The following is a 14,216-nucleotide window of genomic DNA, read 5'->3' on the forward strand; positions in this document are numbered from 1 at the left end:
TAATGTTATTGTACAGTTTATTATATTTCTTTTTGCATTTTTATTGCTTATAAGCATTTTATTTTATTTTGCAGTGTGGTTATTTTTGCAATTTTTTTCATTGGTAATTTTTTTTTTAGATACTATAAATTATCATTAGATCCAATTTGTGACACATTTTTACCCAGCAAATAAATTTACTTTGTACATCATGAAAACCCCCTTATCATATTTTTAAAAGTATATTTCACATGATTACACATTTATTTTTAACCAATTTAATTTATATCCATTTTCACTTCTATTATGAATATAATTAACATTTAATCATTGAAAACTAGAATCTTAGTTTTCTTCATCTGGCAACAGAATTTAGATTAAAATCTAACCAAACCTTAATACACTGTGCAAACCATGTTGTATAAATTATCTTATTTTTATAAGTACAATTTCTTAAAGAAAAAATTATGTTCTATAATATTTTTTAACTTTTTTTTTTAATTTATACTATTTACATTTTAGGATGAGTGGGAGGGTCAGGATTATATAGTATTTCTGAGCAAAGCTGGTTCTACATCAGGCATTAACCACTGAAAATTACCTCATTATTTTTCTTTATTTTTAACAACTCTAAAATAGAAAAGACAAGCTCCAGGTAATCCATATGCAAACAATCTCATCATGATGGCAGTATTGGTGCCTGAACAGCTGCTGAAAAAATCCCAAAAGTATCAGGGCAAGGTGTAAGGAGTGAAGGATATTGACAGGAGGAGGATTGAGGAAGGATATAATAATCTACTCACAGAGATATATCTCTTCAGGGTAGCCAGAAATGATATTAATTGGTTTAAAAAGGAGGGGTTTCTCTCGAAATACAATCTTTTAAATTTAATTTACGATCCTTCTTTGAATTGAACTGAATTCAACCTGCAGGTTTTTATTATAACCAATCTCAATAAAGGATCTTAATTTGGCTCATAAATAATTTTTTTAATGTTCCAAATTCATTTTTTTTTCTTTACAAAATGGACATCCCTACCCTGTAGGGGGAAGACACCCAACTTGTGACGTTACTGGTCGCCACAACACCCCCTCCGCCCCGAGCCTTGAGGGGGCTTTACCGGAGGTCGTCTTTAGACACTCTAACTGATTACATTTCATAGTCATCAGCCAGGCCTCGATCGGGATGCCACCAATGTAAATGCCTCGGCAGATATTTGCATCAGTAAAATAAAAATCAAATTTTGCCTTCACGTAGGCCTCAAACGGACACCTTCACATCCAACCTAACATGATTCCCTCAAACTAACTGACCGAAACCGCCGACCCTGCGCCTAATCCAGATTTGACAGCACCGTTCGTAACTGTGAATGCCTCAGAAAACGAACAAATTGAAAGTTAAATCAGTGCTACACTCATACCAATCAAAATTATGTTTTACGCACCATAGAAATTCAGACCTACACCCAAATTAAGTCACCTAACAAGGGGAATGTAACATCATTCCGGTCCGCGCAGGAGCCGGGGCAAACCCCGCGTCTCCCACCCGGTCTCATCATGGAGTCTCGCGTGGCATTACCAAGTCACAATCAGGACCGCCACTGGCGGAACGAAGTCACGTCCCCGGTCGCACGGGCTACCATACTCCGGCAGCGTGGCCACACCCGCCAGCGGGAGTCCCAAATCGAAACACAAACAATACCAATATAACCGTGGAACTTAGCCAATACGCCTACCTCCAACCAATCCAGTGCCTAAGCCGGAACCCTTGCCACCCGGGATCCTGCCACGATCAAATACCTCAATTAAACTCCTTCTGCAGAACTACACACCGCAAGGGCGCAAAGAAACCCAGTCACTAAAGACCACCCCTCGAGGATCATCCAGTTAATACGGAGATCCAGAAAGAATGTATTCTCTCAAGTTCCCTAACAGCTCGTGAACATTCGACCTCATATCGGGGACAGACATAGAGGACATGGTCCACTGTATCATCAGTCCCACAATCGGGACAATGACTCGAATTCACCAAACAAAACGTAGCCAAACTCGCTCGGTTTGACTCCGGCTACAATACAGACTGCCTCCCGTGAGACTGTTCTATAACCGCCTATAACAGCCAGCAAGAGGAGTCGCTGGGCCCGCAGAAAAATATCCGCGTAATACCTAAAAGCCAAGCGATGAGGTCGGACAGGTGCAGCATATAGCATAATATCCTCACTGATATCTTTGTAAAGGATTCGTATGGTACGGAATTCAACCGCCAATGGGGATGAATGTCTACGGATTCCATAAAAAGCATCAGCGGCCTTTTTTGCTACATACTGTAGATGTTCCTTGAACCGAAAATTCTCATCAAGGATAACACCCAGATACTTTTGAGCTGTAACGTACCTAATGGGGTGACCAGCCATCCAAACCCGGATTCGTCGGGAAGCACCCAATCGGCCTTTATACAACATCATTGTGGTTTTTCTCTGGGCTGAAAATCATCTTATGTTGGAGACTCCACAGCCGGATTGTCTCACAAGCATGAGCAGCTCTGAACTCTACTTCATTAAGCGAATCCCTTCAATCAGTAGCAGCACGTCGTCAATATAAGCGATGACACAATAACCACATGGCAACCTCAAACGCATGGAATCGAATTCTAAGAAGGGGACTCAGAACACTTCCCTGAGGGCATGCTTTAGTTAAGGTCTTACGAACCTCCGAGCCGCCATCACGCAGGCAAACGGTCCGATGGCTGAAATAACTTGAGAGCACTTAAGTTATTAAATACCCCGGATATGTCCAGAAAAATCCCTAATACATATTTGCATGAACTAGAGGAAGCTATATCCATCATCTTTAGTATGGCATCCTCAGTGCTCTCGCCCGATAAGAACTCATACTGGTTGTCCATTAGCAAATGACCGGTGACTAATTTAACATTAATACGCAAATATAGGACCTTTTCAAAAACCTTATCAATCACAGTCAGGAGCGTTAGTTGTCGTTAAGAAGAACTAACAGTAGGATCTTTGTCGCCGCCTTTGAACAAGTCTCCACGCTTCCAACACGCCGGAAAGTGGCTGGTGAAGAGTAACCTATTATATATTCTAGTTACAGGACCAAGAACTACTGGAAGCGCTCGGACTAGGAGCTCCACTGTGATATAATCATATCCGGGGGCCTTGTGCCATGCCATACTGCAGATCACCTGACGCACCTCTGCCTCAGTGATCCCAGAAGATTGTAATTCGGTCTCGAAAATCATGACTTCTCGTCTGACACGCCAGTGGTATGAAACCTCACCCACCGTAGTATCATCCGGGAACAAATCCTCCAGAAAAATATTAAGGACACGGTCTTTATCAATTAACACACTCTCGCGGGTTGACAAAGCTGACAAGAGGATATCTTTCCTGCGCTTATGCCAAAGGGCTCTATATACAACGCCCGAAGGGTCTCTAGTCACTTGTTCCTGAATGAAGGAACGTCAGGAATTACGCTTGGAGGACCTAATGCTATGAAAGTACCTAGCCCTCCTTCTGCGGTAATTCGCAGTTAGGGTAGCACGCCGATCGGGATCACCTTCTCGCTGCGCAGCCCTTCTGAGTCGATTCACAGACTGCCTCATTGCTTTCAGATTCCGAGACCACCAACCAGATATACGTTCTGGTTCCATTCTAGAAGCCAGTGCTTCTACGAATGGTGGCTTCAGCCACCGCCAAGATTGCAGAAGTGAAATTTTCTGCTAGGATTACTTTTTTTTCTTTTTCCTGTTTAGCCACCGGTAATAACCGTTCAAATAATACTTCAGAGGATGAATGAGGATGTAATGTATGAGTGTAAATGAAGTCTTGTACAGACTCAGTTCGACCATTCCTGAGATGTGTAGTTAATTGAAACTCAACCACCAAAGAACACTGGTATCCACGATCTAGTATTCAAATCCGTGTAAAAATAACTGACTTTACTAGGACTTGAACGCTGGAACTCTCGACTTCCAAATCAGCTGATTTGGGAAGACGTGTTCATCACTAAACCAAACAGTGGTCTAGTTACCACTACATAGTGGTCTCCACCATTGCCTTCCATCATCACTCCCAGAGCACGTCAACTAAGAGTGGGAGATACAGTATAAGCAAGGTGGTACCCCCCTACTGGCAAACCAAAGTGGAGACTCGGAACTGTAGTCGAGAAGCTTGGAAGACTTCACTATATTGTTAAGCTCGATGTTGACGGATATTCCCTGAACTCTCTTCATTGATCAGTGTGTCTCACATTAATCAATTACTATTCATCTCTACCGATTCAAAACCAAAGAAAACAGTGAAATTTGTTCCATCACTAAGCACAAATGATGAACCAAGAAGAGAGGGGATCTCCACTGGAGCCTTCTGAGGCCATGTGGAACCTCAACAGCAACCTGGAGTATGTATATGCGTACAAGGAAGTCATGTGGTATCCACATCAGATTTTTGGTTATATTGTTCTTGTATTGTTGAATACTAAATGAGACTGTTACAGAAGTCATATTTTAAAACAAAAATGTAGATTGCAAGGAACATTAAGTTGTAAAATTAATAGAACAGGAATTGGTCAAATTAGTTACACTGTTTCTTATTTACTGGTTCCTTTGAAGGAGTAGCCCTTCTCTGTATAAAAATTGTAGCAACTAGTGAATGGAAAAAAAATCTTATCAATAATTGCCTATCCTGTTTATGTTTAGACAAATTAAATATTGAGTAACAACTTATAATTTTATTAGCTGTTTCAGGGGGTACCCAAAAATAACTGAACTCCGAATCCTGCACGAAATCTAGACTTAGTTGCAAATTCGGCCAGGTAGGTGTAGCAAGCTTACAGTGATGCCAGCCTCCATGGTAGCGTCTTGGCCTTTCATCCGGAGGTCCCGAGTTCAAATCCCGGTCAGGCATGACACTTTTCACACACACTACAAATCATTCATCTCATCTTCTGAAGAATGCCTAACGGTGGATCCACAGGTTAAAAAAAAAGCTTACAGTGATCTGAGGCATTCAGAAAAAAATTACATTGACTGAATTTTCTTATTTAAAATTTTTATTTGTCAATCATGATTTATCAAAAAAAGTGCACATGACTTTTTTAATGATGTATTTAGAATATTTCCAATTCTTGTACTAATATATTAATATTTTCTGTATCTGATAAGCTGGGGAGTACATTCAGTTAAGATTTTTTCTCCTAAAATTTTTTTTAATAAAGTTTTAATTAGTTGTAACATTGACGCTTAATATTTTGTAATTATTTAAAAAGGGTGCTTGTAAATTAAATTTAATACATATTAACAGGTTGGCTTTCATAAATATCACTTACTGTATTGAAACAAAAATGAAAAAGGGAACTTAGAGTCCACTTTTTCATTTCTAACGTTACAACAAATTGGGTTAAGGCCTGATAACTTGAATTTAAAAATTTGGTAAAAATCTCTTGGGAAATGGTACATTCTATAACGATGCAGAAAAGAGTAAGGTTTAATGTAATACTAATCAATTTATTCTATTTAATTATTTGAAGACAATCTTTTTCTTTTTTAATACATAATATAAATTTAAACTTCAGTTATGTTTTGTCTTTTATTTCATGTTATTAAATTATAAAGATAAATTAAAAATTTCTGTAATTTTAAAAATGTAAATTTTAATATAAAATTAATCATTAAAATGTTCAAAAACTAAAGAAAATCCCTTTTATAACAGATTCCTATTTTAAAATATTAATAATTCAAGATAAGATTAAACTATTATTTACTGCTTTAAATTTTACAGAATTTTATTGCTCTTTGGTTATGAAGTTAACTCTTTTAATCGTGAGATTAAATTGTATAAAAGATGATTATTTATATGTGTAAATATTTTTGCATGCATTAAAAAGTTTACCATATTAAAAACTATTTTTTATGTTAATTATTTATTCAATTAAATTTAATATAAAAATATTCTTAATTATTGTAAGTATTCATTATATTAGGAGATTATGTATCCTTCGAAGAGAAATAATTATTATCTTGAAAAATCTTTTTTTGTAATACTTTATTCAGTGTGGGGGAAAAATCAGATTGTAGCAAAAATGGAAAAACCAGAGTTGTGTAAATCACCCTCTGTTACCCAAAAAATAAAAGAGATTTTTTTTGCAGGCACCTTGCAGAAGAGTGCAGATACATAAAAAAAAGTTATATACTAGAACATGAAGGAGAAGAAGAATAGCGTTACAAAAATATTCCATGAAAATTATGTACTGGATAGAATCTGGCGTATGTGACATGTCTAATGTAGGAACTCAAGGATTGACCAAGTTAATCAAGATTATGTATGATTAAGGTACATTATCTTCAAAATCCTGTACAGTCGCTTTCCCATTTAGGTGATAATTCAAGAATTAAACTGGTTGCTTAATATGCTATAAATACAAACAGCATCCACTGAACTTTATTCAATAATCTTTCTGTTTATTTGGCTTACATTTTATCCTTACTTCATATCCTTCAATTACTAGGATGTTGCTCAATGAGATATTTCTTATTGAAATACAGTCGTCTTTATTTTAACCAAACCTATGCCATTTACATATTTAAGTATTTACTTAATAATCTTTTAAATAAAATAAACTAAGTAAATAAAAATACACTAAATATTAGATTATACATTTAAAAAAAAAAAAATATAATATATATATATATATATATATATATACATTAAAAAAATTTTTTTTTTTTTGTTAATTCATTGGAATCCAGGAATAGGTCATAATTTTTTACCATGAATTTTTCACCTAATTTTCTTTGAAATTCTATACGAAAATTCTTTAAATATCAAAATGACATTGTAATAATTCTTTGAACATTAGGTTAAAACCTGATATAATCAAAACTATTACAGTCACAATAGGGCATGGTGTTTGTATTGTCACAACATTACAACAATCAATACAGTCAATAATGATGAAAAAATTAAAGATCTTAAATTCTTTCCATGGAAAGTGAAAATTATTAAACAATTTTTCCACATAAATTATAGTAGAAAACATGTTGCAGAACTACCACAGGAATTTCCTTTACAAAATTAAAATTGGTTCATTTAATGAAGAGTAAAGCACACATGAAAAAAAGTTATTTATAGGTAGAACAAGAAAAATCTCAATTTTTAAAACTTCTTTAAAATGTACATAACAGGAAGTTCCAACTGATTTAGATCTTATTGTTTCAGTATTCTTGTTAGTTATTCGTTAACATGAAGTTAATTCTTGTGTAACACTTTTAGTGCAGAAAATCCAGCATTCAGTCCTGCATTTTGGATAGGCAGCGATTATTTTTTATCATTGTGTAAAAGGGTCAATCTGAATTTAAATTTGAGTTTTCAGGGTGGGGCGCTCCCATTCAGCCACCATCTAAAAAATAAGGGTGTTATCAATATTTTTTTGTTTATCTTGAAAACTATAACTCCCACAAAAATTTTGTTAGAGGATTTTTGTAGACAATAATATTATCTAAAACTTTTATTAATAACATTTTGTTGTAACTTTTATAATAAAAAAGTTATAAGTAAAAATAAATCTGATATTAAGGGATAAATGCTTTCAAAGCTTAATTACTTTTTTCTATTTGTCTTTTGAAAAGTGTACATCAGAGCTTTTTTTTTACAAATAATCTGATTAATGTTTATAATTTTCTTTATTTTTTGGAGGTGTTTTAGCACCTTAAAGTGAAGCAACTAAAAAAGTCATGAGGTACACAAGAGTATATAAATTTTTTTAATATTTATTTTACATATTCTTTCATTTTATGTTATTTTCTTATTATATTTGAATATAAACCATCAAAACATAGTAGTTAGATATGTTAAACTTTCCATATAAATTTCCAATAATTGATTTTTATGGTATCCTGCATCTTCATTTGGTATTGAATTCTATAACTATATTAAAATATATTCTATACATATATACTTATAATGAATCACTTTTAATGAATAAAATTAAAATCTTAACACAGAATAGTTGTAAGTTGTAAATAATGTGGATGATGTCATAAGTAATGTTAAATCCATAAGAGACACTTTTATCTTCTTTTTAAAACAATTTAAAAAAGTTAGAGATATTATGTTTAATTAATTTCATTTTTTTACATAAAACTTGCTGTGGTGGTAAGTACAAATTTAATGATCTTTTTTCTTAAGTATTTTGAAACTTTTATTTTCTTTCATATATAGAATATTTTTTTACATGAATGAATTAATTCAATATATATTTATAGAACATGTTTTTCTTTGTTTAAGAGTGTTGTATTTATTCATGTCTGTAAAAATATTTAGTAATATATAAGTTTAGTAGTAATACCACTGTTTCAATGATTTGAAACTATAAAACCAGTCAAGGGCAGATAAAGGGCACTTATAGGGGGTCAATGGCAGAAATAAATTACTTTATATGTAGGTGTTCAATTAATGTTGCTGCTGGTTCATATGTATTCAGCATTAATTATTAAGTACTAATTTTCTAATAATATTTATTAAAATACAACAACAGTATAAAGTAAAACAATATAATAATAAATATAAATATAATTTATATATTTTATGATAAATATAAAGTAAAACAGTATTTATAACTTAAAAGTAGAAGTATGAATCAATCAACAACTTTTATGTCAATCTGATGCAGAAGATTACAGGTATATGGAAACAGCATAATAAAATAATGAATGATTAAGGAGGAGTAATGATAAATACATCACCATATAACGTCATCAGGAGTTCTCTTTATTTGTCATTTTTGGGAGTGACTTGTGGCATGTTGGGTCATTAAGGTTATAGCACTTGAAATTCAGTGAATATTATCTTCTTTAAAATTTCCTGCACGAAATTGAAATTTTTAAAAAATATAATGGAAAAAGAAATATTTTTGTCTGTACATAGCACAGGTGCAATATTCTATCAAATTTCATTGTTTTTAGTATTGGTTGGTTTTATTTACATCTGTATTTCTGTAAACAAAATCAGTTGTGTTCTTTTTTACTGAGAATATAATTTCTATTTTTATTTTAAAAATAACAACTTCAAAATTATCTATACTTATAAAATTAGAAATTTTAATGTTAAAAAAAACAGTGATTAAATTTACTAATTAGGAACAAATTGCGATAAAATGTAATAGATTTTAAATAAATTACAATTTCTTTTTTATGGCGTTAGCATGTCAGCCATAGAAGTTGTATACTATGTAACTGAATATTATAACAACAAAAATGTGGTTGACTAGCCCAAAAGAATAGAAAATGAAAATATAGTCTCTCCATTTCTTATATTGCCTTTCTATCAGTTATCTTTATTCTATTCTCTTAGAGAGTTTCACATCTTCTGTACTTCTCATTCGTCCAAAGCACCTTACCTCCTTTCTTTTTCATTTTTGTATTTTTACATTTAATTTAAACAGTTCCTCATTATTTCTTGATTTCCCATTATTGATTTTGAAGTCTTAATCTCTCACTTGAACCCTACTTCACTGTCTTGGACATTATCCATGTCTCTGCTTTACAGTGACTACAGCCATATATATGTGTTTATTAGTATCTCAAACTTGTTTAGGAGAGATTTAACCTACAACAGTAGTTTACAAAATAAAAAAATTGTTTCCTTTCCCCCATCTTACAACTGAACTCAACCCGTTTTTTAAGTTGTTACAGAGTATAATAATAAGTAAATTTGTCCTCCTTTAAAACTATGCCCTTCTTGTTCATTTAATAGACCCTTATCCCTACCACCATCTCTTTACCTTTCTCCTTATTTATTTTTAAACAGTTCTATCTCATTAGTTCATTCCATTGATCCAGCTGATCTTACATATTTTCATTATTTTACCTCTGACCAAAATATCATCAGCAAAGATCATTGAAGTTATTCCTTCCAAAACATCTGTTTAACACGAGAAGGTATCGAATAGATACTATTTTTCATTTCCAAGCAAGGGACAATTCTATTTCAGGGACTAACAAGTCCCCATGTGAGCTTTAGATTTTTCCATCAACCTTACTTGGGGAGAATCTTACCCTTCCAATTATCCTCTGCTTTTCCTATTCCCTGATGGTTCCAAAACATCTAGAATATCTCATGGAAGTACCACATGTTTAAGAAGCACTGTGAAGGGTTTTATATCCTGGTGCTGATGGAAAAGAAGATTTACTAAATTTCAGAAAACAAACTAATCCCCTTAGTCATCAAAAACGGTTTTCTGCCACTTTTTTTCTTATTTTGAATTCTGTAATACATTTTCAGGAAAAAATTAGAGTGCATACAGTTAAAAATGATAAAGTTTTTGAATACATCCTTAGAAAATTTATTATTCTGGTGTTCCTGATAAATAGACTAACTACAATAATCTAATCAGGCTTAAATATTGATCTTGTACGTTTAAGTGTACAAATATGTGAACTGTTGAAAATGAAAAGAACTAATAAAGTGATGTGCAGATTCTGATAATTATAACAGTGGCACAAAAAAGAAATAGTTCAGTAAGTTTCTGCTGAGCTGAAGTAAATGATAAAAAAATATGAAAGTATTCATTTTTATTTTTGTAAATATAGGTTGTGCAAAAAAACCCCTTTTTTAATACCATTTATTTAAAATTTAACTTTTTGACAGTGTTAGGAAAAAGTCCTCAAGACATGCTTGGGAAAAGCAGTAGCTCAAATTTTCTGGGAAGTGAAACTTTAGATTTGGTTCACGAGCACATACAAAGTTTCCCAGTGAAAGAAAGTCTGGGTGAAATTAAAAATATCTGGATGCTAAACTAAACATTAAGATTATGTAAAAATTATTGAAAAGGAAACACCCATACATTAAAGTAGGCTATGTTTCTTTTTACAGTTTTTTATGTTTCATTTCAAATTATCTTTTTGTAGACCTCAAGTCAATTCATGTTGCACCTGTGAGGAGTTGAAAGTTAAGTTACACAGTTCTAATCTTTGTGATTCTGCTAAACTGTGTGCTGAGGCTGAATTGTGCAGTCACAAACGTAATTCCCAAAACTTGTGTGCGCTAGTGATGTTCGATTCAACTGATTGGAAAAATGATGACATCACTCTTTTTACTGCATTTGATTTCATGCAAAATACAAACCTATCACAAATATCAGTGCAAAATATCTTCTACTTGTGCCAAATGACCATTAGTATTTTTTCTATTCATAACTTGAAAGACAATACTGTAATGTTCTACATTTACTATGAAGGAATGGCATGTAAAGAACTTAACAAAGTGTGCTCCTTCTTACATAATTACTTAATGCAAGTCCCTCCCATTATTAAAAATATTCATCTTTATTCTGAAAATTGCGGTGGTCAAAACAAAAATCATTCATTGTGTAGAATGTTATTAGCTTTAACTGACACATGATGTTTTGAAACAATCACTACTTTCCAATTCTAGGATATTTATACCTTGCATGTGACCGTGGTTTCACTTTAATTAAAAAGAAATTGAACTGCAGTGATGGATATTCACTGCTTGAAGTTACAGAATTAATAATTACAAACACCAACAAGTTTAACTGTCTTGTGAAAGAGATAACAATGAAAGACGTTTTAAATTTTTAAACATGGATGAAATTTTATAAAAAGACAGTAGTTTGTGGCAAGATGCGATAAAGTACACTTCAATATTTCCAGTTTTTATGCTTTTCAATATAGTACCACAAATCCTGATCGTGTTATTGCTAAAAAAGATATCACCAATTCTTCAGCACAACATACCTTCAACCTTTCATTACCTGGGCAGAGTTCGGCAAGTGCACGAGGTATTGCAAGTATTATCCAGGCATTGTCCAGGTAACCCATCGGGTTGGTCTAGTGGTGAATGTGTCTTCCCAAATCAGCTGATTTGAAAGTTGAGAGTTCCAGCGTTCAAGTCCTAGTAAAGTCATTTATTTTTACATGGATTTGAATACTAGATTGTGGATATCATGTTCTTTGGTGGTTGGGTTTCAATTAATCACACATCTCAGGAATAGTCGAACTGAAACTGTACAAGACTACACTTCATTTACACTCATAAATATCATCCTCTGAAGTATTATCTGAACGATAATTACCGGAAGCTAAACAGGAAAAAGAAAAAAGGCAGTGTCCAGGTATTATCCAAGCAGATTAATACCTTTGAAGACTGTGAAGGTATTAGATTTGAAGAAAATTATTAAATATATCCCCGAAGAACACAAACAGTTTTATGAAAAAAAATTTGTCAATTTGAGAATACGGCTGACCAAGACTACATTGAAGAAGAATTTGATTATGAATTTTGACATCAATGTGATAAATTTACTATTGTAACTCCTTCTTATAACTTTTCATATATTCAGATTCTTTAGTAAGTTATTAAAGTTTGGTTTCAGCTTCATATAATGAATTTTTCTATGCGTTAAACTCCAAAAAATTAAATTTTCATCCAAAAAGGGAATCAGTCCATATTTTATTTTAAGTTTTCTTGTAAAATAGATTTGATTATTATTTTTTAATTAAATTTTTCCAATTATAGAGAAAATTATCATTCATTTGATGTATTCTTACATAGAAAAGACAGTCTTGTTTTTGAATAAAACAATTTTTGTTGCTCCTGAAAAATCAGCTGATTATGACTGGTAGGGCACCAATCAATTTGCAAAAAGGGCTTTTGCATGAAGCGATTCATTTATTTAATTATTTAATTTTAGCTTTAAGTTTAAATTAAATTATTTTATTACTGTATAATATTATTGTAAATTGCTTTAACTATTTGTTTAATTTAAGTAGGTTCATTGCTATACATAAATTGACAAAATTCATCATCATGGAAAGCAGAGTAGGGGTATTGATTTCAAAAAGAATACCAATTATTAAGCGTTTACAATCTTACACCAAAGTAGATTTTGTATCAGATTTTATTGCTGGTGTGACAGTAGGTTTAACAATGATACCACAAAGTATTGCTTATGCTAATCTTGCTGGATTAACACCACAGGTTTGTTTTCTTACTCTTTACATATTATTACCTGTAATTTTTAACTGAGGTGACTGGATTATTTTACTTTATTATATACAAATTACATTCCTTTTGTAGTAATCTATAAATATTAAAAGTTTTTTTTTTAATTCACTACTTGATGATTCAGTACTAAGTATAGCATGAATAATGAATTAAACATTTAAAATTTAATGTGAAATTAATTCTAAACTTTCAACTACTAAACTATTTGTTACTAAGGAAAGAAATTCTTGGTGGAAGAAAAATATTTTCAATTAATTATTTTATAACATTTTTCCTAATACAACAGGTATTACAGCAATCTCTCTATTAAATTTGGCTCTATTTAAATGGATTACATTCATATGATATTGCATTTACTTCTACCAACCTATTTGTTCCATTTATTTGGTCAAAACTGTAAGTATCCAAATTTCTTTATTAATTCATGTAAATTTTTTGCAAATATTTATTGCTTTATGCTTAATAAATTGTAGATTTTTAAAAAAATGCCTACAGATTTTTTATTTCTGTACTCTTTTAAACTTCAAAAGGAAAAATTGACCGGAGTGAAAATCAACATATGGCCAATAATGTTATAATTCCCATCATGCTTTACTCTTTTCTTCTTTAACATAAAAGTTTATTACAATAAAGAGATTCAATAACATAATTTATACTAAGTAAGTGATCTATATATTAATAAAGTCTACCTTATTAACCTTCTAGCCTGACAGGAGAAAACTCACAATAACCTGTACGAGTAAAAATTACCCTCATCAATACTTTCATATACTAACTCAATTTTTTTAAAATTATATTTATTATGTTTATTAAATTTCATTTTTTGTTATTTTATATAATTATTATTGTTGTGGGGGAGTGGGTTATCACATACAAAAAATATAATTTTATACTTTTGAAGAAATAAGCTATTTGCTAGTTTGGCTGCCAAAAAAAAATTAGTCTCAACACTAAGGTTATAGTAAACATATGGTTCGATGAACAGCTGATTTATATTAGGTATTAATATTTCTAGTCTATTGTCATGTGAAACATAAATAAACTTTTTGTGAAACGAGTTTTTGTTATGCGTTACAAAAATGAAAGGTACTAATTATGAACAATGTTGTGCCATCAAGTTTTGTGTTAAACTCTGTGATAATGCTACTGAAACTTTTTAAAAATTGAAAAGAACGTATGGAGATGACGTTCTGT

The 14,216-nt window shown here is 31.9% G+C and overlaps 1 protein-coding gene across 1 annotated transcript in view; it reads left to right on the plus strand.

Moving 5' to 3' along the window:
• The first annotated feature begins 12,789 nt into the window (after positions 1-12,789).
• The window catches only part of LOC142330078 (sodium-independent sulfate anion transporter-like), a 49,148-nt gene continuing 47,721 nt past the window's right edge, over positions 12,790-14,216 (plus strand). The window contains exon 1 of the mRNA XM_075375127.1: positions 12,790-12,995. Within this exon, the coding sequence (XP_075231242.1) occupies positions 12,825-12,995 (171 nt within the window). The 5' untranslated portion in view covers positions 12,790-12,824. The remainder of the gene's footprint in view (positions 12,996-14,216) is intronic.

The sequence above is a fragment of the Lycorma delicatula genome, chromosome 9 (genome assembly GCF_047948215.1).
Source record: "Lycorma delicatula isolate Av1 chromosome 9, ASM4794821v1, whole genome shotgun sequence".
Taxonomy (NCBI): domain Eukaryota; kingdom Metazoa; phylum Arthropoda; class Insecta; order Hemiptera; family Fulgoridae; genus Lycorma; species Lycorma delicatula.